This window comes from Calypte anna, chromosome 3 (assembly GCF_003957555.1).
Source record: "Calypte anna isolate BGI_N300 chromosome 3, bCalAnn1_v1.p, whole genome shotgun sequence".
Lineage (NCBI taxonomy): Eukaryota > Metazoa > Chordata > Aves > Apodiformes > Trochilidae > Calypte > Calypte anna.
The window spans coordinates 83,172,114-83,196,954 of NC_044246.1; the positions used below are offsets into that span (position 1 = coordinate 83,172,114).

A 24,841-nucleotide genomic window follows, 5' to 3' on the forward strand; every position below is an offset into this window, starting at 1 on the left:
ACCAAAAGCACATTGCAGTAGTTTATCAAGCTGTTCTACTTAGAGTTTGCTTAAATTATCCAAAAAATAGAAAGGCAGGAAGCAAAGACTGTTTTAGAGAGCTTTCCTTCCCATTTTCCTCATTAAGAACAGACCTTTGCACATTTAATTATATATACATATCTATATACTCTACAGAAAAGGCTCAATTTCTGTTACGTACAGAAGCAGAGGGAGCAAGACCACCACATAAACAGTGCATTACTCTGAATCTCGAAAGACTGTTCCTTACCTAGCAGTTGCAGGCAAGTTCCATTTTATTACAGAATACTGAAGAAATAAGTTGCCAAAAAACCACAGTGAAGCTGCAGAGCAAAAAGAGCCCTCGATCTCCAGAATTCATGTTTCCTAAGTTACACACAAAGCAACTGGGAGGGAATCAGGTACAGTGACTGGAGCCAGTTGCTGTTTAGTGATAAGCCCAGCATACTCCTAGATCTGTGGCTTCCAAGCTTGGAAATAGCAATTAATTTTTCAAAAGAATGTGTCGTTGTTCATTCATGTGCTATTGCAAACAACAACTCTTTAGTGCAAGACTTTTAAACCTAAAATGTACCTTAAAACAGTCACCAGAAGGGAAAGGGCAGAGACTCTTTCCCAGTCTCAGATCTCAGTGACTTGCTGTGGGTTCATCACTCCATCTGTCTGCTACATCACACATCATCCTCATCCCCATCTCTTCCTCAGCTGTTTCCTTCTCTTGAAGACAAGCACCATTTCCCACCGATTTAGCATCAACTCTCCAACATAGGAATATATATATCAATTTTACTTTGATCCTCTGAGTTGCAGTGACAGAAGAAAAAGCCATCTGTCTACCAACAGAGAACCTTGATTATCAATACGAAAGCCTTCCCTAGCTGTAACTAAGAGACAGTAACTCAGAATCAAAGCAAATATTCTGAAAAAAATATGACTTAGACTTTTCATCTTCAAACAACTGCTACATTTCCTAGACACGCAAACAGAAACAGGGATTTGAAGCTCCAAAGTGTGTACACAACTTAGGAGCTTCAAAAGCTGTACCATGACAAGTATTACTAATATAACGTCTGATGTGTTAATATCATGTTAGTAGATTTCTTCTTCTAGAAGGCAGGAGTGCTTTTCACTGTTAAGGCAGCGTGAAACCAGTGAAAATACCAACGCTTCCAGCGTCGCTGTGATTTAAAAAAAAAAAAAAAAAAAAAGTAAGCAGACCCTAAAAAGTCCAGTCCTCTGTCTTTCCACCCGACGTGCTGTTTTAATGCCCCTAAATACATGTAACCAGCACCAGGCTGACGCGCTGCAGTTAGGAGACGAGACGATGTCTCACTACTTGCTAACTTCTCCCCATCGGGTTTCCAGCGTCACCTTAACTGGAGATACTGAAGATTTTAACTGCGGGGTTAAACTCTCCCTGGGGAAGCACAAAAGGAGAAGGAGAGGGAGAGAGCAGCGCTGCTCCCGATGCCCGGCCCGGCGGGGGGGGGTTCGGGGGGGTGTCCAGGCGGGGCGAGCAGCAGATAAAGCTGTCGGTAAGTGATAGCGATGCAGGGGGCCGGGTGAGGGGACAGCGAGACGCATCCCTTTCCTCAGCTGACCTTACGAGAGCATCCGCAGGGTGCCCGGGGGCTACCGCCCAGCCCCGCCCGCTCACCTGCTTCGCCAGGAACCGGCTCAGCTCCGCGCTGCTCTTCTCGTTCCTGCGCGCCAGCAGCTGCAGCGGCTCGGCCAGGTGGAACCGCAGGTCGGCCATCCTCCCAGCGATCCCCCCCCTTCCCCCCGACCCGTGGAGCGGCCGGGGAGGGACGGGGAGCGGGATAGGGACGGGACCGGGGCCGCTCGCCTGCCCCCGGGCAACACGTGGGGACCGGGGCAGCCACGCAGCTCCAGCTTCCGCCTCCCTGGGTGGCGTCACCACCTCGCGACGTCGCAGGAGAAGCGAAGGGAGAGCCCGCCTCCCCCGCCTCTCACGTGATGGCGGCGGCGGTGAACTACAACTCCCGGCATGCCCCGCGCGGCGCATCGCCTGTAGCTTCCGGGCCTCCTGTTGCATGCCGGGAGCTGTAGTACCGAAGAAGTTCCCCTTTTCGCGGGGTATGGGGGAGCTTCTCGCGTCTCTCGGTACCGGGAGGCCGCGGGGTTTGCTTGGTCCTCTCCCTGCTCTGCTCCCCACTTCGCAGGGAGTTAACCGCAGCTGTTGCGGCGGGACTCTCCTACAGCCGGCTTGCTCAAGGGTCACAGGCCACAGTGCTTGCCCCCTGAGCCTTCCCCATAGAGGTCACGGCAGCAGCCGGAGCCCTGACGGGACACGGTGACTGACCCCGGCAGGCGGGTCAGGCTCGGCAGGTAAGGCGTCCGGCATTACGTTAGCATTTGCACGTCACCTTCCCCAGCTGCCCCGGCCGGCCCCAGCCAGCACACGGATCTAACGATGTTTCCAGCGGGGGGGGGTTGCCAGCGGGCTAGCGGAGAGCAGGAGCCGGATTTCAACCTCGGGCCACCCGGGAGAGTCACCGGGGGTGCCTCACGCCCATCGCAGCGCAGCAGCGGGGCACGGCCCTCTGCGCCCGAGCTCGCACCAGGTGAGACAGCGCGTCACTCCTGCCCCTGCGCTGCCCGACACGGCCCAGGCATCCTCTGCGGCCCTTCCTATCCCCTTTCCCTCCATCGCAGCCAGCACAGGCCGGCGGCGGAAGAAGCAGCGGCCTCGGCACAGAGCTTGCGTGACCAGCACGGTTACTTCAGCGCCAGAGCCCTCCCTCTCGTCAGGCAGGCGAAGGCGGGAGGGGGCCGGCCGGCCTCGCCCGCCCCACCCGGAGCCTTGTGAGGCAGCGCCACTTCCCGCGCTCGGGGCTGAGGGCCCCCGGCTGGGCCGGGACCAGGACCAGGACCGGAGCCGGGGGTCAGGGAGGGGGCGGGGCGGTGGCCAAAGGGGGTGTGGCGCGGGAGTCTCGCGCTCCTCGCTTTGGCGCCAACTGCTTCGGGCCGGGGGGGCGGGTCCTGCGGCGTCACGGCCGGGGACGTGCCGTACGTCTCCCGCCGTTGGCTGTGGCGGCCCCAAGCACCGCCCCCTCGGCGCCCGGCCTGCGGGATCGGCGGCGGCGGGGAGGTGCGGGGTGTCGGTAGTCCGGGGGGACCGGACGAGCCGGGCCGCGGCGCGGCGGCTGACCGGTGAGTGAGGGCGAGCGGGGCCTTTCCGCTCTCTTCCGTATCTTCCGCTCCTCCGGGCCCGATGCGGGGCTCGGCGCCGCCTGGCCCCGCGCGAGTGCCGCACCCCTCCCCCCTCCAGACCCTGCCCCGGTCCCGCCGCCCGGTTCGGCCCGGTTTGGCCTTGTCCACTCCCGGGGTCTCCAGGCACCCTGCCGGCCCCTTCCCCTGGGTGCAGCCTGGCCGCACCGGCCTGCCGGTGGGTGCTGCTGGGGTGCCGCTCCCGGGCCGCTATGGGTGGCTCTCCCGCCCTGACCCTCGAGAGGTGCCGGGCGCTTCCGCCGTGACAGGAATTAGGGCGGGCGGGAGGGAGCCCCTTCCCGCCAGGGCAGGGAGAGTGAGGCCTGGGGAGCGGGTAAGGACCGCTGGCTCTGGGCTGTCTGCGGCTCAGCGTTACTCGGTGCCCCTGCCTGCCCCCGTACCCCAGCTCCTCCCTCTGCTCCTCCGTGCCTTGAGTTGCCCGCCGCAGCTCTCGCTTCAGAGGTGCTTGTGCATCAGTGACACAACGCGTGTGCTTGTAAAGTCATCCTGCAACAGCTGCTGTGGCGGATACTGTGCCTCCCGTCGCCAAGCATCGCTCATGCCTTGGCAGGCAAAATGTTTCTTGCCTGCTGCCGCTCTTGGCTGGCTGGATCAGAGAGGGGAAACTTGCTCTTAAATGATCACAAGAGAAGAAATTGGAATTATCAAATCAGATAATTTACCTGGTAAATATTCAGGCAACCCGTTCACAGAATGATTTCTTACAAAAATTTCCATATAGGATCTTTATTTGAGACATATAAATAAAAAATACAACTGAAGAGCTTCAGAATGCTTATTTACAGGACAGAGAATTTCTTACTTTTCTTGATAGAACATTTGTCATCCTGATGTAAGAAATTTTTCATTCTAGTGTTGGACTTTGTTGAAGAGCAAGGGCCACAGGTAGCTCAGGTATTGTTTTGAGATGCCTCTGTTTTATGATATTGTTCTGAAATTGTCAATTACTCTGTTTTTTTTCTTCTGGTATTTTGCTCCTAGATGGGGAAGCCATAAGGAGTTTGTATCATGGCAACAGATGAGAATGGACTGGGACTGCTTGATACCCATTATGGTGGTAAGATATGTTAGATTGCCTTCTGTTTGGCAGTGAAATAACACAAGCAATCTGATGAAAATATACAGGTCCATATATAATTTTAAAAAATAAATAATGGAAACAATTGAAGTTTGAACAATTGACACTAATACAGATGAGCCTCAACTGTAATTAAATATCTGTGGCACAGTGTTAGCGTAAGCCATATTCCATTAGTGAGTTTGGATGTTAAGCCTTAACGTTGTACTTTGGATTTCTGATGTGTTTGGAGGTCGTAGCTGGAACTGGCCTCTCCTCTGTGTTTCAGTAGTGTGTAATTTACCCTTCACTGCATCCTAAAGAAGTGTGTATCTGGACATGATGAGAGGTTTGCTCCTTTGCGGTTCCTCTATGAGAGCAAAGGCACTATCATCTGATATCCTATTAGCAATCAGGATGCTCTAATATTATTTCCAGCTCTGCAGGTGGCTGATCACATGTTTTTGTGATTCCCAGCCTCAGGACTTTGAATGTTGGTATTCTTTGTTAAAATAATTTGTTGCAGAACTGGAGCAATTCACATAGGGGAGATGAGAATTAAGAATGATTGGAAAAAGAGATGAACAGGCTGAAGAGATCCAGATTAAAATACTGTTCCATAACCAGTTAGTGTGTGACTAGATGCCAATCTTAAACAAAATAATTTGAATTATGATAGACTATTACAGTACTTTGATGTGAAATGTTTCCTTTAACAGTAGTGTCTTTCTCACACTAATTCTTTTATTTTTGAGTCATATAACTTCCTTATTCAGTGTATTATAGGAAACACTTTCAAATTCAGTTCCAGTTGACATAGTCTATAATTTTAAACTTTATTTGTATTTAAAGCCATATAATTTGTTTCATGTACATGTAATATTTAGGAATTGTTCTTGCAAGACTGTCTTTGTTCCCTGGTGACTAAAGATCTTCTCTGCAAAGCAGCAATAACTGCTTGGTAAAACGTTCTTGTCTTTTACTAGTCTGGGCTAGTAGTTTCACCATTTACTGGTCTAGCATTATAGCTACACTTATCTTATGGGAAAGGTAAAGGTTGGAATTCAGTAATTGTTCACTTTGGCTTTTTTTTTTCTCTTTTTGGCTTTAGTTGGAGCTTCTCCCTTCAAGGAGGGTGATGAGAGCTCAGTTGATATTTACGATGGCCTGGACAATGGTTTAACAGCTCCAGGTAGGTTGATTGCATCTTGGTGCTTGGCTTAAATTGTTGTAGAGTCTTCTTTGGCTGGTTTCAAGTAAAACAACATTTAGCTTGAAGTTTACATTTCCTTGGTGTAGCATATATTTCAGCGAGTTTCTTGCTTAAATGCAAGACATTTATGGTAAAACTCTGTAGAATACAGAGGAGAATTACCAAATCTTTTTCTTTCTTTATTTGATTTTCTTTTACAGACAATTCTGCTCCAAATTCTACACCAGCTGCAAACGGCTTAAATTTGTTTGATGAGTTATTAATTGAAGAAGGGACTGCAAAGGAAGCATCCTACAATGAGGTGTGTATTAATGTGAAAAAAACAATTCTAGTGTTTTGGGGTTTTTTGGTCCAAGTTTCCATGTGTAAATTAAAAAAAAAAATGTCAGTATATTCACATTATTGAACAAATAGGGAAATGGTTTTTAAATAAAGAAGCTACAACAAGAATGTGCTAATAAGCTGTCAGGTTAATGGTTCATCAGAGTAAGTGAATCTCTCGGTGATGTGGTCTGTACTCTGTTAACATACTTCGCCTACAGTTAGTGTATAAGCTAACTTATGGGAAAATGTACTGTCATTTCCTTCTATTTAAATGTATGTTCAGATATCTGACACAAAGCTGGTCTTGACGTTTCTCTCAACAAATTTTACAAGGCTAAAAGACGTAGGTCATTGATTAATCTTAGGTGTCCCTAGATTTTGTCCTTGAGACTGAAGACAGCCAGGCAGTAGATAACCACTTCAGGCAAATCAGAACAGTTACTCATGTAGCATCACCTATCCTGGTCCACAAGACACAACTACAAACTTGAAATTTGGAGTAAAGGGGAAAGACATCCACAGATATAATTCCCTATAGAAGCAGGAGCAAAACCTCTGAGAGCCTACTAAGTGATGAAGTGTCACTTTGAAAGTTTAAAAGCATTTGACTGTCAAGTATGACGACAGGGAAGTTGTCCATTCTCCTGTAATAGTTTTGTCACCGTCTCCTTTTAAAGAAGGGCTCATGCCAAATGTGTTTTATTTAATTTTGTAATCTCAACAGGAGCATGTCCTTTGCAGTCTATTTTTGCAGACCAGGTTTGTTAGTAGTAACTTTTTGTTGTGTTTTTCCTTGCCTGTTTTGTATTTTATAAAATTTTACAAGCCCTCATCTGTAAGGGGTCTGAGTACTCCTGCTCTCCCTGATAATTGTGTCTTTGATTTCACAATAATGTGGCTCCTGTTACTCTGTAGCCTATTACTGTTTGGCAAGCACGTGTAGATTTCCTCTTACCTGAGTGTTTGTGATGTTTTAGATACTTGTATACCTGTTGGAGCATATTGAAACTTTTTTGTTTTAATATGGCTTTAATGCGTAAATTTTGAAAAAATCCAGAGCTTTGTAATGCATATTGCTATATTAACTAAATAAACCTAAAGGAGTAGCTTTTCTATGTAATAAAGTCCGTTCTGTCTGTGACTTTTCTCTTTGGCAGTTGCAGGCCGAATATGGAAAATGTCAGCAGCAAATTAAAGAGCTGATGAAGAAGTTTAAGGAAATACAGGCACAGGTACTGTAGTTCAAAGGGCAGCACTGTCAAGGTTGATGTAAAGCAAGCAGAGTATTTCTTTGAGAGAGTTAATTTCATATATTTCCAAAATTAATCCATCGTTTGTGTGGATGGTTTTTGAAGCACCTCTAAGTGCTAGGAGGTAGTTCTGCCTAGTATAGTCATCAGGATAGCCAGCTGACAATGTCTGCTGTGCCATTTGGTATAGTGAGATTACCTTTAAGTCCCAAAGGTTCTATGCTCTGCTAAGCAGCTCCTACCCTGTGACACTTCTGTAATGTTTTCTGCAAAATTTGTCTGCAAGAGCAAGAACAGGAAAGCAACAAATTGAGTAAAAGAATGAAGCAAAAGGTTATAGTAATACTTTTCAGTTTTTAGTTTTTTCATTATTTGGTTTATGGTATATTTGTTTTAAGAAGTTGTATGCTTAGAACATCTTAAAGAGTTACCAGGACCACAACCAGCATAAATGTGAGTGATGTTTTTACAAAAAATTCCTTTGGATCTCAACAATTTTGACTTCTCCATACCAGTTTCTGTGTTCTACCATGAGTTTGCGCATGATGGGACTTTTTGTAATGGTTGTCTTGCACTGGGTTTTGTTGCATGCTTGGGTACCCAAGCTAATTACCTTTTTTTTTTTCTTTCCCTCTCTCCTGCCATCTTTCCTGTGTATATTTAAAATAGAATGTAATTCTGCAGAACGAAAACCAAGCTCTCAAAAAGAACATTTCAGCACTTATCAAAACAGCAAGAGTGGAAATTAACCGTAAGGATGAAGAAATCAGTAATCTCCATCAAAGGTACAACTGAACAATGAGATTTAAAAACAAGTGTTTTGTTTGATCATATTTATATACCTGTAAGAAACTTTAGTGAGTAAATAAAACCAGTTAATAATATTTAGTAAATAATTGTGTGATTTAGTACTGGAACAATCCAAGGAAATAGGTATTTGTCTTTTTTTTCTTGGTGAGGTCTTTGGATTTTAATTAAGAAAATAAGAAAGAATCCAAAGGGTTACCGTTTATATGAATTGTTGGTTGGTTGGTTTCTTTAATTACCAGCTCTGTGTTGGTTATTTAACTATCTTGCATTTTTTAAAGGAGGCATTATCTTACATAGTTCAGCTTCAGAACTAGTTTTATGGTCTCAGAAGTGAATTTTGTGAATGTTTTCAGACAACAAATGAAAATACACAGATTATATAATGCTTGCATAGCAAGATACAAAAGGCCTGTCTCCAGTGGAGGGGGTTAGTAGCTAGAGAATTCTTTGTAATTTCTGTGTGCTATTAATATTACTGCAAGGAGTTGAAAAAAATAAGGTATGCATGGGAAAGTAGCTGAGTGTAAGGTCTCTGAACCACCTGGAAACAGAGCAGGGCTCACCTGCTTGTCACTTGTGTGACATCAGCCACATCACTGGTTTGTGTTTCAGTTTGACCATTTGATATTTTCTTGCACCAAAATTTTTGATTATGAAGAAGGTGCTAGAGGCTAAATGTGTATTAACTAAGAAATGATTTTTTATTAAATACATAAAATTACCAGATATGATCTGATGGAGGCAAGGTGATGTTAACATGTAATCCTTTCAGGTGATTTTCTTTCACAAGATAGCTCTCATTTCCACACCTTGGTTTGGATACTTACCCTCATTAAATCGTTCACAGACTCATTTACAGTACCCTCATATAGTGATCAAAATTTATGAACAAAGTGTTTGATCCTATGTATTTTGGAGGCATACATAATGGAAAAATTACAAGAGAAAGTGACACTTTTGAGGTCTTAAAACATGTCTTGTCTGCTGTGTGGTCTATAATAAATCATCTAAGCATTCTACATATCTCTAAAGACTTCTTCAAATAGTTTATCTTTTAGGGGAATAGTTAGTGCTTGCCTAGTAAGAAAACAAAAAAAACCCCAAAAACCCAGAATTCCCACTTGGATGTTGTTACATTCATCACACGTGTATGCAGATCTAACAGCTCATCTAAGGGAAGGCAAAAACTTGTCAGTATAGTTCCAAGTTAAACAGAAGTATAGGAGTTTTGGAGTACAACAGCTGCAGCACTGTTTTAGATCAATGTTCAGTTCACATCACTGTCACATTTTTGGCATAGAGCCTGTCCTGTAAGATGGTTGTTATGTATTTAAGTTTACTGTATCACCCCATAAGAAATATTTGACTTTATAAAGCAAAACCAATGCTATTTCGTATGGGCAATAAATAGGGGATTATTTTGCACTTGAACTGATTCCTTACAGCTGGATACCAAATCAGCATAGAATTCAGGCCAGAACTAAACACCTGTGTGTAGCAGCCACTTCAGCCTTGACTGAGGCTGCATCCTGGGCTACATCAGAAGTGTAACTGGACTGTTGAGGGAGGTGATTTTCCCCATCTATTCCACTTTTGTGAGACCCCCACCTGGACTACTGTGTCCAATTCTGGATTTCTCAGCATAAGAAGGACATAAAACTTGACCATGTCCAAAGGAGGGCCACAAAGATGATCAGCAGGCTGGAGCACCTCCCTATGAAGGAAGGCTGAAGGAAGTTGGGGTTGTTCAGCCTGGAGAAGGGGAGGCTCCAAGGTGACTATAGTGACATTCCAGTAACTGAAAGGGGCCAGCAAGAAAGCTGGGGTAGGGCTTTTTGCATGGGTGTGTAGTGGGGGGACAAGGGGCAATGGTTTAAAACTCAAAGAGGGGAGATTTAGATTAGATATTAGGAGAAAATTCTTTACTGTGAGGGTAGTGAGACACTGGAACAGGTTGCCCAGGGAAGTTGTGGATGCTCCCACCCTGGAAGTGTTCAACTCAAGGTTGGATGGGGCCTTGAGCACCCTGGTCTAGTGGAAGGTATCCATTCCAATGGCAGGGGGTTGGAGCTGGATGATCTTTAAGGTCCTTTCCAGCCAAAACCATTCTGTGATTATTTGAATCTATTACTGTCTAAACAGGAGCTGGTGGTTTGCTGCCATTATTTGTTGTGGATCTGACTTCTGTTTCTTTCTGCATGGATTAGAAGCATACATTTTAGATAGTGGAGAATATTTTATAAGGTTACTATTGCCTTTAATTGTGTCATTTTAATGAAATCCTTTGTTGAATATGGCAGAAAAGTGTCTGTTTATTTTGGCTTTTTTGTCTGGCGAGGTAACTTTGAGTTATATCAGTAATGAGTAACACTTCAGGCCACACAGGCTACATGGGCCCTTTTAAATTTTGCTTTTATTCTTTTCATTATGATTATGTGGTAGCAGTAGCATGTGACTTTGAGGCTTGAGTATTGTATTTTACTGCTTGTCTCCTATAGCTTGTAGCAAGTTTCAGCCATGGTAGCTTATTTGCTTATTGGGTAGAGTAAGCACAATCACCTAATACCTATTCTTTTTATTGCCAGTTTACCAATTAGTAAACTACCGAATTGCTCTCTATTTTACTTTTTTAAATCACTAAATTACTTTTTTTTTCCCTAAGAGAAGGCTTTCTTGATTGCCTGACACTTAAATGCTAATTTGAATTAGTGAAATTGTTAATTAGACCAAATGTAGTATTTTTTCCACAGATTATTTTTCTTTTGATGAATTACATTTGGAAAAGATGTATACAAATTATATTTTTTTACTGTGTGCTAATGGAAATTATTAAAATTGTATTTTTGCCCCACTTATTTTTCAACTTGAATCTGAAGGGAAGTATGAAACATTTTTATAGATTAATTGTAATTCATCTTAAATTATGTTTAAGTAAGCTACTAGAAACTAATGTAATTTTTTCTTTTTATGAACAGGCTATCAGAATTCCCCAATCATCGAAGTAATTACACCAGAACTCACCTTCCAGGACTGACTAATGGAAGGTGCTTGGAGGTGTGCAAAACAAAAGATTCCAAATTCAGACCTTCTGATTTAGGTGACAGTATGAAGATGGAGCACAGAATGAAAAATGACTCTTCAAAAGATCCATACCACAGTTACTCATTTCATAACACGGACAATGAGAAGTCTAGCTCTGAAAAAAGAAACACTCCAAACCTGCCCAGATGTCCCCCTGAAGAGCTCTGCAGTGATGGCACTCAAATGTGTCAACCCAACTATGACCATGGCTCCAACAAGGAAAGCAGAAAGGAAAGAAAAGAAATAAAAAGTAGTGAACAGTACAGTAGGGGAAGTGTCAACAAATACAAAAGGGAAGTACATCAGAGCAATGGGAACAATGATACCTGTAGCAATGGTGATAGTGAAGAGGGGAATTCGGATCCTCAGCAAAAGTTGAAAACCCTTTCTGAGAAGGCTAGTAAAAAGGACTTGCAACAAAAAAGTCAGAGCATGAGACTCAAATGCAGTCCAAGTGTAGAAAGAAGAGTAGAAAGGGGTGTTTCTTCCCGGGAGAAACAAACTACTGGTAAAGACAGATTTCAAACAAGAGGTGAATTATATGCTGATGAGAGACCACAAAATGTATTAAAAAAAGACCTTAAAGCACATGATAAAGATGAAAAAAATTCTGGCCAAAAAAATAAACTGAATGAAAAGCTACAAGATCAATCAAGAAGGTCTGGTAGAGGGATTAGTCCACACTCCAGGAATGACCATTTGAAGAGTCTTCATGACTCACGTAAATGTCATGTGGAAGAGTCTAGAAAAGGAAAAGCCATTGACTGCAAGAGAGACAGGGGAACAAATGATCATACTTCTCGAGAAGGAAGGATTTCACCTTCTAATTCCAGCAGCAGAGAACATAAATGTGCACGCTTGAAGCTAAATAGCAGTAGGTATGAATGGGAAACAGCACATTCCAAGTCAGAAAGACACAGAACTGAGGAAAAAAGGAAAAGGGAGAGAGAGAATCAAGATGAAAACAAGCATTTTAGAAATGAAAGGAAAGTTGCAAAAGAGATTTCTCACCAATCTGCAAAAGAATCCAAGAAAAGTACAGATGTTACAAAAAGTGAGAAAAAGAAATCCAGAGTAGATGATCTCTTAAGAGTTTCCAAAACCAAAGATGATCGCACTGGGACAAAAAGCAAAGACTTAAAACTTAGCTTTATGGAAAAGCTAAATTTAACTCTTTCTCCTGCTAAGAAACAAAGTCCAATGGGTAGACTTAAAACACCTTCCGAAAATCCCTCTGATGAGGGAAGTACAGAGCTCATGCTGCAGGCAGAACTGTTGGATTCTGCCCACCCGTTGAACTGTGGTCCTATGGAACAAACCAGTTCAACACTGCAAGTTCTGAATAGTGCAGCTGAAATCAGTGTGGAACCAACACCACCTCTTTCAGCCAACTGTGAAGATGAAGCCTTGAAAGTAGCAGCAGCAGCAGATGCAGCACAGTCTGAAGCATTGTCAGTGATGGCAACTGATGAACTGAGCTCAGAAACTTTACCAGAGGCAGAAGTGGGTCAGGTACATTCCCAAGCTTTGCCAGAAGCAGAAGAGGTACTGGTTCTTGATGAGGTGCGGGCTGAAATGTTGTCAGAAGCAGCAGAGATTTGTGATCTGGTTGAATCAGAAGCCTTGGCAACAGCAGCTGCAGTGACAGACCCAAATCTCCCTGAATCTTTGCCCCGGGAGGTGGCAGGGGGTGTGCCAGAGTGTGAAAACTTGCCTGTGATGGTGGGAGTGATGCAGGTTGAGAATGTAGTAGCAGCAGAACTGGTACAATCTGAAATTGCCAATGAAGGTATGGGAGCTGTTCCAGAGTCAGCAGCAGAGAAGAAAGGAGAAGATAAAATCTGTCTAACTCCTAACACAAAAAGCTCAGTAGACCAATGTGGTTCTCAAAACCTTGTCTTAAATGACTCAGAAGCAAAAAGTCCTGGTGTTCTGGAGTCCTGTGGGGTCATAGATCATGTTAGTGAAACGAAAGTGGACTCTCTAATGGAAGTAGTGAAGGATCACTTGACTGTAGAAAATCTTGAGTGTCCTGTTGAGGAAAAGAGAATCTGCGAAATCGACATGAGTGCATCTCAGTCACTTGACAGAACTGTTTTAACTGGGAAGGATGAACCATTAGTTGATCAGAATGCTTGTGATCTGGAGCCAAGCCTAACTGAAACCAGTACTGCAGCACCTCTTGGTGGTGAGATGTATCCTAGAGCTAAAGACAGAGAAACTACCTCAGTTCCTGTTGATGATGAAAGCTCAATACTGAGCATTGATCTCAATCACTTGAGGTATATTCCAAAGGCAATCAGCCCACTGAACAGTCCAATGCGCCCTTTGGCTAAAGCACTTAAGATGGAAAGTCCCTGCAAAGGTCTTGTGAAGAGTTATAGCAAAGGTATTTGCATATATGTATGCTAATTTCTTTTTTACATAAAGATATAGAAGATCGGTTCATGGAAAGCAGAAATTCTTTTAACTGCTTTCTCAAAATTATAAATTGTTTCTTCTTAAGCTGTTTAAGTCTCATTGGTTCATTTTCATTTACAGTGCAACTATTTGACAGTGCAGCCAAGACTGTAGCTGATTGTAGTGCTCTAAAAATTGGACTACAGACAGATGAGGGGTTGAAATAAGAGTTATGCTCTAGCTTCTAAAAAGTACATACAGGTTTATTGATTACATTTTGATCTGAGTAGATCTCATTAGTTATTTCTCTGAAATTCTGGTAGAGGCAGAACTTAATCATGTTCTTTGAATTATAATATATGTGTGAGAAAGCTGGAGAGACTACCCAAGACTTAATTTTGAGGAATGTCAGCTGAGAGTAGGCTGTGCTTTCCATCTGTTTTAATTTCAATGTGAAATTTATATGTGTATTTTGTAGTTGTGAGTCAGTCAGTGGGGAAAAAAGTAGAACAAACAGGACACAGGGATTTGTCATTAGTGAGATAAGAGCTAACTCCTAAAGGAAACGACAAGGAAATGAAATACGTCATTCACAGGAAGAGAAAATAGATAACCCAAGGTTTAAGTCTTTTAAATTGTGGGAATTCAACTCTTCTGGTAATGTATTGCTGAAACTAATAAAAGGTTTTCTTGGATGTTTATAGATTTCCTACTAGAAAAGGAATAGTAGAGTGGCATTTAAATCCTTTTTCTAATGTTTTGGACTGTAATCCTTACATCTTTTTGCTAATCTTGATATGGTTTGCTCTGGAATTCTGTCTCTTGTGCTTGAGATAGCAGCTCTCTTAAGTGTAATTAGTTTAGAAGTTTATAATTCATTTGTGCAGGAGTTCATATTTTTTGAAATAACTGGGGAGACAGGAGAGCTTTGGGATCAGAGTATATGAACATCAAATAAAAAGTTGGGGTTTTTTTTCCCTTTTTGTAGTGTTTTTCTGAGTAAGAGAAATCAATCCTGTCCAGAACTTGTTACTAAATTGCAAAGCAGTGATTTTCAGCTCTGAAATTAGATGCCTAGTTGTCTCTGTGATCTTACTACTCCTAGTACATGTCAAATATTATGCATCTTAAATTGGCAGGAGGCTATTTCTTCTTTTGGTCTTGAAATTCAGTGCTTACCTTTGTACTGCTCTGCAGGACAGGAGCACAGATATTAGTACTATATTTTGACCACTTTCCTTTTATACTTTGGTTTGTCAAAATATTGAAGTGATTGGTTTGACAATGTATTTATCCTTGTAAAACTGAAATGGGAGCAGTAGTGCAATGTGTTCACTTCCATAGAATCTGTATGAAGTAAACATTTTCAAAGGTTTCTTTGAAGTGTTAGTGTTAATCATGAGTTCTTTTTTTTTAATGAAGATCAATTTAGATACCTTTTATCAGAGTAAATGTTTGTTAGAGGTCATTAGCAGTCTAATCTATGTGTGATTGAACATAAGAGCTTTATTAACTGGAGTGCCCAGCAAGCCTAAAATTAACTGCAAATCTTGTTAATCAATACATACACACTTCAGTGGAATTTTTGTTCAATGGTAGTGAGCTTGCCTTTTCATTTTCTGTGGCATGCTGCTTTGTGGGTTTTTTGTTTTTCTCAACAAAATAGCATTCGGTTTGAGTTGTAAATAATTATTAAATACATATATTTAATAATACCTAAAAAATAGAAAACATTTAATAAACCTGTGAAACAGCGTAAGACATTTAGCAGAAGTTGAGCTTTTTCTCTCACATCTCGTTCCTGTCATTCAGGAAGATGAAATGGAGACTTTCCCCAACATTTCTAGGAAAAAAGTTTTTTAGGCACTTGCACTTAATTGCAGTACTGGTAATGTTAAATACATCAAAATTTGAAATAGTAAGTTTATCATAGATGTGGTGCCTAGTACACTTGTTTTGTAAGTCAGGTTTTTTTAAGTCTCAACCTTTTTATTAGCCCTGGAAAAGATAGTTGAATACAAATGTTAATAGATCATTTGTTCTTCTCATTTTGTTTTTGTTGTGAAACTGATTAAAGAAAAGCCACCTATTCTATCTAAATCTTAGTCCTTAATGATGTTAAAGTTGAAATATAGCTTGTGCAGTGTTTGGGGAAACTTGTTAAAGTAGAAGGAAGAAAATCAAAAGTGGTAGAAACTGTTGGATTTTTCTGTTCTCAATTGATGTATATGTGAGACAGATCATACGTTTTTCTGTAATGTTGAGGTTTTATTTGCCCTTTGAAGCTCAGAAAAAATCCCTTTAACCAGCAGCTGCTGTAGCAGACTTGCTATAGCTCAAACTTCCTGAGTTGTCATTAGCAGTTTCAAACAAAACAGTTGTGAGCAGTTACTTAACAGAAGAGTCTTCCAGATTTTTCTGAAAATGCCTAATTGTAATTGTACTCTTTATGGTGATTAGAAAACTGTTTTCCTTTTATAGATTTAAATCCTGAAAATACAGTTGTCGTCTGTCCCTCAAAGAATTTGTCTAAGGAGGTAAACAAAGAAAATCAGAAGCCAGCTAGCATGGCTGATGAACGCTTAGAGATGGAGTCCCAGCTGAGTATCTCTTCAGATGAAATAGAAGAGGGAGAGATCATAAGCAGTGATGAAGATGAAGAAAAATCTAAACCAGAAAGAGGCTCTGAAAACACTAAAAAGTCAAGACCAAAAGCAGCTCCTGAGACACGAAATTTGGCCAGCAGTCCACAAAATCAAAAGAGCAAAACTGTGCATTGCAATGAAGAGAATGGAAAGTTTGTCTCTGTGCAAGTAAGCACGAAGAAGAACAGAGAGGGACATACAAATCAAACTCTCAGATCCTCGAAGGATATGAAGAAAAATAAAACTGTGAGCATTGCTTGTCTTGAGAAGATAGTTCATGTTATTGTTGAACCTTCAAATGCACAAGAAGTCATGCAGATGCTAAGAGCTATACGAAAACAGATGAGGAAAAGCTATATGAAGTTCAAGGTGCATTTCCCAGTTCAGCATTTTCACAGAATTATCGAATCCGGTATCAAAAATTTTACATCATTAATAAGATACTTGAACTTTTACAAGATGTCTACATCAGGTGAGACACTAAAATTGCATATCTGTGACATTATAGAGTCCAAATTAAAGCAAGTTAAAAAGAATGCAATTGTGGACCGCCTTTTTGAGCAACAAGTATCTGATATGAAAAAACAGTTATGGAAATTTGTAGATGAACAGCTTGATTACTTATTTGAAAAGATAAGGAGAATGATAATAAAACTATGTGATGTGGGAAATGTGAGAAATGAGAGTGAGGAAGGGAAGTTTGAAAGAGCAGGAAAGCAAAAACACAAGATCAGTCATAAAAATGACGTACAGAGATCTAGAAAAAAGTCCCTGAAAGCCAGATCTCAAAAACCTGAAGAATATATCCTTTCAAAGCAAATTGTGGATTATCAGCGACCTAAGGGTCACCATGAGAAAAATAAAACAGATGCACCAAAACCTGCCTTTACAAAATGTCTTAACTCTATTGATAACACAAGGAATTCCCAAACCAAAGTGCATGTCTCTAAAGAAAATAATTTGCAAGTAAGTCTCACTCCATCAAAGAGTGTAAGATATGAGAAGGAAGGATTCCAGCTATCCAGAGATGCCAACAAATCTGATTTCAGTTACGAGCTTCTCACAGAACAGCAAGCATCCAGTCTTACATTTAATCTTGTAAGTGATGCTCAAATGGGTGAGATTTTCAAAAGCTTATTGCAAGGTTCTGATCTACTGGAAAAAAACGGTGGCACTATCGACAGAAATGAGTGGGAATTTAGGACTCCAGAAAAACAGTTTTTAGAGAATCATAAATGCAGAGGTCATGCTGCTGGACTTGTGCAAGAGATTGCTGCAAAGGAGGTTTGTGTGGAATCTCGAGCAGTAGAGGATATTAACTGGCCAGTTGTTTCACCTCTAAGAGCTCCCTCTTTAGCATCTCAGCTTCAGATGTCTGTTGATCCAGATGTACTGGATGAAAGCTGTATGTTTGAGGTTCCTACAAATGCAGCCTCGTGCAAAGAAGATGAATGCAACTCACAGAAGAGTAAATCATTTATTTCTTCTATCCTCCTTGAAGATTTGGCTGTTTCCTTAACTATTCCATCACCTTTGAAATCGGATGCTCACCTCAGCTTTCTAAAACCTGAGAATAACTCTAGCTCAACTCCCGAGGGTGTTCTCAGCGCGCATTACAGCGAAGATGCACTTCTTGAAGAAGAAGATGCCACTGAGCAAGACATTCATTTGGCTTTAGAATCTGATAACTCAAGCAGTAAATCAAGTTGTTCTTCGTCGTGGACAGGTCGGCCTGTTGCTCCTGGTTTTCAGTGTCGCCCCAGCCTCCCAATGCAAGCAGTAGTCATGGAGAAATCCAATGATCATTTTATTGTCAAGATCAGGCGTGCGGTGCCATCTACCTCATCAACATCTGATCAGGTGAAGGAGGTGAGGGCATCCTCAACCAAGGCTGAAAAAGTAGAAATTAGAAGTGGGGAAAAAGAAAGGGAGAGCCAGAGTGTCACAGCAGCCACTGTGCAAGAAACTGTCAAACCAGATCTGGTTAAGACAAATCAGTTGCCTTGTGTCAGCACTGGACAAGAACAAAATCCAACCTTACCTCAGTCTCTGAAGGAGTCAGGTAATAGTATTGGAAAGGAAGAAACTGCTGGGTTGCTTGGACCCTGTAGAAAATCTTTGAACACAGAGAGCCGTGACCCAGAAAGCCCAGGGGAAAGCTCTGAGCAGTCTCAGGCACACAAATTGAAAGTTTCTGAGAATGCAAATGAAATGGGTGTTAGATGTCAAGCTGCTTTTCCTGCTGAATGCAATATAGAGTCATACATAGACTTAACAGATGATATTGTCAGTGAAACTTCATCTTCTGCAGTGGAATACACTACAGGTAATAGGACTCAGGAGACTTCTACAGGAAACTTGGAAATCAATGATAAAAAAGAAGAATTGGAAGAGTGCTCCGATGCATTTATAGACTTAACAGAAGAGCTTTCCAATGAGATTGCAGCAGGAGAATGTAATATTGAAACAAAATCCACTTCAAATACTGACGTAGGATGCTACATAAGTATAGATGATAAAACTAGTAAAAAAAGGAAAAAGGAGGCTGTCAGAGAGAACTCCAACTCAAAAAGGCAACGAAAAGAAGCTGAATCTGCAGGTGAAGGGAGTGATGCAAGTGATGTGAAGTCTGAAGAGGTAAATTCATCACCTAAACTATGTTCCAGTAAGAAGAACGAGTTGCAGCAGAATAAAGACTCTTCTCCTTTGGCTTCAACTGCATCATCACCTAGCCTGTATGCCAAAAACATCATTAAAAAGAAGGGAGAAGTAGTAGTTTCCTGGACAAGGTAATTTCTGGTTTTGAGCTGTTTGATTGTTTTAGATGTTTTTTACCTGACATACTGAAAAGCGGAAAGAAAAGGAAATTTAGCTCATTACTGAAGTTGTTCTGTAGCTCTACAGTCCACTAGTAAGACTGTACTCTACCGTCTATAACTATTTACTAGTGATTTACTACTGTTAGACTAGTAGTAAATAGTGAAGTGGGAGCCTCATTCCATCCTATGAAGGATGATTTTGAAACTGATGTCTTCTCTTAGAGTACCACCAAAAGGTGCCAAAGTGTATTTTATCCTTTTTCTGTAGCAGTTGTATAGGGGAAAACAAATTTAAAAGATGAACTGATTTCATGCAATTTCTTTGGCAGTCTTTGGAAGAGAAGAATTCTTATTCATTTTTAGGTAGGTTAAATCAGATATGCCTTAAAGAAGGTGGTCTCCATGTGTCCTAACTAATTCCATCACTTGCCCAGATATTTTTGCTTTTGATTTTGAAGCTTACATTCTAAGGTAACAAGATCTATTATATACCAAATTAATACCAAATTTTGATTCCCCTGCCCTCTTCCTTTTTTGCCAAAAAATGCTAGCCAGGCTTGGCAGGGTGTGGAGCTTATTTCAGTTTATTTTAATAAATAGTCATTACATTTTGCATTGAAACTGTGGAATTTAAATATAATTTATTGGAATATGGCAGGTTTCAACCAAAGGTACATAGTGGCTGCTGTACAGTGACTGTGTCTGTATACATGTTACATATACCTAAGCTCATTAATGAGACAAGCAGCAAATTGGTGATACATGTTGCTGGATGGATAGATGAGTGAATGTTATCTACCATGACTTCATCAAGGCTTTCAACACCATCTCTCACAGCATCCTCATAGGCATGCTGAGGAAGTGTGGGTTAGATGAATGCCAGTGGGGAGGATTGGGAAGTGGCTCAGAAGGTTGTCAGTAGTGACAGCGTCTACCTGGAGGTCAGTAACAAGTGATGTTCTCCAGGGCTGGTACTGCCTCTAGTCCTGGATGAAAGGATAGAGTGTGCCCTCAGCAAGTTTGCTGATTATACAAAAACTGGGAGAGGTGGCTTCTCGACACACCAGAAGCTGTGCTGCCATCCAGCATGACCTGGAGAGGCTGGAGAATTGGTCAGAGAGAAATCTTGCAAAATTCAACAAGAGCGAGTGTAGGGTACTGCACCTAGGGAGAAATAGCCCCGTGCACCAGTGCAGTTAAGGGCTGACCTGCTGCAAAGCAGCTCTGTGGAAAAAGACCTGGGTGTCCAGAGAACAGGATGGCCATGAGCCAGCAATGTTTCCTTGGGGCATAGAAAGCCAGTGGCACCCGGGGGTGCATCAAGAAGAGTGGCAAGTAGGTTGAGGGAGGTTATCCTTCCCCTCTACTCTGCCCTTGTGAGGCCCCATCTGGAATACTGTGTCCAATTCTAGGCACCCCAGTTCAAGAAGGACAGGGAACTGAGCAAGAGGGTACAGCAAAGGGCTACAGGTATGATTAGGGAACCAGAACATCTCCCAGTCAAGTATATTTCTTGTGAGAGTAACAGAGCACTGGAACAGGCTGCCCAGAGAGGTGGTGGATTTTCTGTCTCTGGAAGCATTCAAGACTCACCTGGGTGCCATCCTCTGCAACCTGCTGTAGGTGCTCCTGCAGCAGGGGGGATGGACTAGGTAGGTTCCTTCCAACCCCTAACATTCTATGATTCTGTCACTTCATTCTCACGTGAAAAGTAGATGTGCTCTGAGTATATTTTTTATATTAAGCCACTTAGAGAAGTCAGACACCTGTGTAATCTTTGAATGTCAGTGGGCCTTAGGTGAGAGCTGCTGTTTAGCCATGCAAACTGAGGCAAGTCTGCCTAGAACTATTGGATCCTTTTGAATTTATGAATTCTTTTCAATCCACATTTAAATGTCTGCTATAGAAGCTTAAAAACTCTTTTTGATGCCTTTGGCTTTGGACTGACTATTGTAATAATCCTGCCCTTCCTAATAGGGCAGCATGATCTCCACTAACACTTGTTTGTACTGACTGTTACTTCATGCTCTTTAAATTCATTGCTACTGTTTGAACTCGTGTTCTGTAGTTTGGAAATACTCAGAATTTTCTTTATATGCCTGTATGTGTGTATGTGTTTGTTTGCATGTATGTAGTAATATTTTCTGAATGCATTTTTGCTGTAGAAATGATGACCGAGAAATTTTACTGGAATGTCAGAGAAAAGGACCATCAAGCAAAACCTTTGTTTCCTTAGCCACTAGGCTGAACAAAAGCCCAAATCAAGTAGGTGCTTTCATTCTTATATTTGACAACAGCTATATTTCTGCATTTATGATTGTAGTTGAACAAAAACCTTTGGAGATATTCTAATATGGAATTGTTTTTTCCTCATGTCTTTTGTTGGGGGTTCTTGAAAAAAAATGTCAGATTCTTCCAGATACTACTTTTAAAAAATACATTTTATAGAGCTATTATGGTCCGGGGATTATTCAGTAGCTGTTTGATTGGTACCTTGGAGCTGCTGTGACCAAACTAAAGTCAGGGACAACAGGATTCTTTGTGTTGTTGAATCAGCATTTAGATAAAGAAAGGCAATTTGGAGAGGACTAAAGCCTTTGCACACATGTAATAAATTAGAAAAGGATTCAAATTAGATCTGGAAAATGAAAACCACAGAGTTTTGGAGAAAGGACATTATTCCATGAAGATGCTTCCTTTTTTCTTTTTCAGTATTTAATTAAAAACTTCAAAAGATACAGATGTCAAATTGATGTAGAATGTTTCCAGGGTTTTACTTATAACTTTGAACTTGTCTTGCATTGCTACCTTAATCTTTATCCTGCAAATCTAAAAAGTGAGAAATGCCTATTTGACTAAGTTAGGCAACCTTGTTTGCTTGGGATTTGGCTCTTAAGATTTTGTGTTGTCTGGTTACAGACTCTTGGTAGGGTTTAGAAGGTGTTGGATAAAATAGTGTTATCTGTGCATTTATGTCACTTCCCAGTTAGCTCCTTGGTGAATGGTAGATGTGCTATAGAGATAGGCATATAGTGGTAAAAAATGCTATCTTACAATTGAGTGAGGTCATCATGTAAGCCATAGCAAGACTCAGCAAAAAGATCCTAGCAGGTGGATTACTTCATGATTAGTCATAAACACTTGCAAAGGAGGGTAGAAAATTAGCAGTGAAGTGTGCTTTTTGTGGAGTTCAAAATAAACTGTTCTTTAATTTGAATCTTACTCATGGTTGTACCTGACAAGAGTCAAGTCTAATTGACTTGAAAGCCTTCTTTTTTTTCCTCCTTGTTGTAAGGAAGTCTGTGTTAAATCAGTAGTTGGCTTAAGCTCACTGTGATTAACATGGAGGCTATTTCAGATGTCAAAGGTATGGGAAGACTTTCTGCATCCAGCTAACCTGGTAATGGTGCTCCTGAAGTTCTCCCACTGAAATTTATTTAAAGCAAATAAAAACCAAAATAGTTGTCTTTTTATATATATATAAAAAAACCCAAAAACAACAACAAAAAAGCAAAACCCCAAAGAGAACAACAAACTTTATGCTGTTTTGGTGGGTATGGAAATCTGGGGCCTTAATGATCTGTCTTTCTTTGTCCTCCATTAGGTTTCAGAAAGATTCAAGCAGTTAATGAAGCTGTTCAAGAAATCCAAGTGCAAGTAAACCTTCACCAAGTTGCTTTGTGGTCACAGGGTTTAGCTGTATGGCAGCAGCAATGGACTACAACCTCTGCAGTCATATGGTGGGATTAATGAGAGGTATCTAAGTCAGAATACAAAGTTTGGTACACCTGGTGCACTGTTTTATCTGAAGTGCTTTATCAGAGTAATACTGAGAGGGAACTTTACAGTGGGCATGTACAAATGCAGTGGTATATTTTGAGGGGGTGACATCTCCTCTTGGTTAAAAGTGTTCTATAAGCAATGACAAGGACATGCAAACAGGTGAAAATGGTGGATCTTGCTGGTCTTTTCAGAAGTACTGTCATGTGGTGATGTCAAACTATGATTTGAAAAAGTAAGAATGCTTTGGAATCCAATTAGTAGATAATCCTGGAAAATGACAGGTATCTCCTCTAGGTTTCCTTCAAACATATTTTAAGAAGTTAGGCCTTGTTCTTTTAAAATGAGGGAAGGCAATGATAGCAATGATTCCAAAACCTGGTTATCTGGTAATTGGATTCTTCTGGTAAGGAGTAGGTGGCTCTTGCTGCTTTGTCAATAGTAGCTCATAGTGGATTTTGAGAAGAGAAGCTGGCAGGGACTGCTTGGTTTATCTTCAACTGTGAGTGTGTTGTCTGAGCAATTTCTTAATTACTCCAGTGTTTCAGCAGAGTGTAGTAGGGTTCTCTTTGAGAGTGTCCATCTGTTATCATTGCCAGTAGAGAAAATCTAAGCCAGCTGTGTAGTCTAGACCCCTTCTTGATTTTTGAAGTCAAACCAAATCCCAACATCTGTGAGAGAGTAAAGTGAGTCATTAGTGCAGTGACCAGTTTTTCAGTTTCTTTTAAAATGTGAAATGATGTAATTAGTCTTCATTTTCAAGGAACTGCCTTGTAGTTTAAAATTCTTGAAGTTCTGGTTATACTTATAAAGACTTAGTATTGAATTTTGAGTGGTTAGTTTGGGGTTTTTTCAATGAAAAATGTATTGGCATTTTATTTTTTTTCCTTCATAAAAGGCTAATACATTTTTCTAATCAAAGTTCCATCTAGGAAAGGTACTTAATATAGGTCTTCAACATAGAAAACATACTGTTTTGTTTAAAAAAAAATAAAATTACAAGTTATTTTTAAAAGAAATTTAGAAACAGAACCTTACGGTTTTATAAAATATGACTTTATACTTAGTAACCAGGAGAAAAACTTTTCTGTAAAAACAAGCAGTTTCAAAACTTGTCAGCTTGGCAGATTTTGACAGCAATTGTATCTTTCTTTACAATTTAGTACATTAGAAATTCATTATGTTCTGTTTAAAGAACTCTTGTAACTGCTTCCAGTTTTACCAGTACGTACTAAAAGGGTGTATGTATGTGTGTGTATATATATATGTATACACACACACATATCACATATACTGCTGCTTTATCCTAAATTTTTAAAAAGCATTTTTAATCTCCTCCTCTTAAGAAACATTCCTGGAAGTTGCACAGATTTTTGAATTATGAATTCATTGATGTTTGAGGTTTTATTCTTTACTGAGGATCAGAGTTGATGTAGTCTATTCAGTCAGTGCATCTCTTGCATTTAGTAGACTTCATTTAAGAGCCCCACCTAAGTTGCCTTTCAACTTGGATTAAATTGGCATTTTTTTTGGAATCCAATGACTGCTGCTTCAGTTTCAGCATATTTATTTTTTTGCTCCCTCTCCAATTAATGGTACAGACCTCTCATTGTAATAAACCATCCACTAATTTGTCTCAGGTGTTGCCACTGACACCTGCTGTAATGGTGAAAGGATTGTCGTGCTGCCAAACAGTGCATCACAGTCAGGTTAGGGAATGCTCTGGAAACTGTTACAAGGAGTGACTCGAGTAGGTGTTGATGCCAGTTCTGACAGTCTTCCCTCTTACCTGCTTTCTTCTGAAATGTTTGCCTTTGATGATCAAGTGTCATCTTTCATGCTATGCTGGCAGTGCCTCACGATTTCACTGGGGGGGTGGGCATACCTACCCATGCTTGTTCTTAAGAAACATTTGTGCTAATTGTTTACTTGTTAGAGGTTGAAATCTAATTGAATCTGTTCTCAGAATAGTCAGTTCACAGAGTAGGCGTTCATGATTGTGTAAAAATCAGACTCCACTAAGAGTATGTGTTTAACCATATCCTTAAAGATGTAAACGTGCACAGTACTGAAGGCACTGAGGGAAGGAGCTTGTCTCCACTTAGGTGCTTCCTCTCTGTCTGGAAAAATCAGGCAGTATTTTATTACAAAGCTGTTTATTCCTTGTCTGTGTTTATTTACTTTCATAT

The 24,841-nt window shown here is 41.1% G+C and overlaps 2 protein-coding genes across 2 annotated transcripts in view; one reads left to right on the forward strand and one right to left on the reverse strand.

Annotated features, from left to right (window-relative positions):
• The window catches only part of MDN1 (midasin AAA ATPase 1), a 101,051-nt gene extending 99,205 nt beyond the window's left edge, over nucleotides 1-1,846 (reverse strand). Inside the window, exon 1 of the mRNA XM_030447151.1 lies at nucleotides 1,679-1,846. Coding sequence (XP_030303011.1) covers nucleotides 1,679-1,777 — 99 coding nt within the window. The 5' untranslated portion in view covers nucleotides 1,778-1,846. The remainder of the gene's footprint in view (nucleotides 1-1,678) is intronic.
• Nucleotides 1,847-2,424: 578 nt separating this feature from the next.
• Nucleotides 2,425-23,637, forward strand: CASP8AP2 (caspase 8 associated protein 2). The gene is made up of 10 exons (XM_030448364.1): nucleotides 2,425-2,606; nucleotides 4,255-4,330; nucleotides 5,442-5,522; nucleotides 5,744-5,844; nucleotides 7,025-7,099; nucleotides 7,787-7,902; nucleotides 10,903-13,397; nucleotides 15,890-18,842; nucleotides 21,038-21,137; nucleotides 22,477-23,637. Exons 2-10 carry the CDS (start codon nucleotides 4,282-4,284, stop codon nucleotides 22,531-22,533), a joined length of 6,027 nt encoding a protein of 2,008 aa, XP_030304224.1. The 5' UTR covers nucleotides 2,425-2,606; nucleotides 4,255-4,281; the 3' UTR covers nucleotides 22,534-23,637.
• Nucleotides 23,638-24,841: the final 1,204 nt, after the last annotated feature.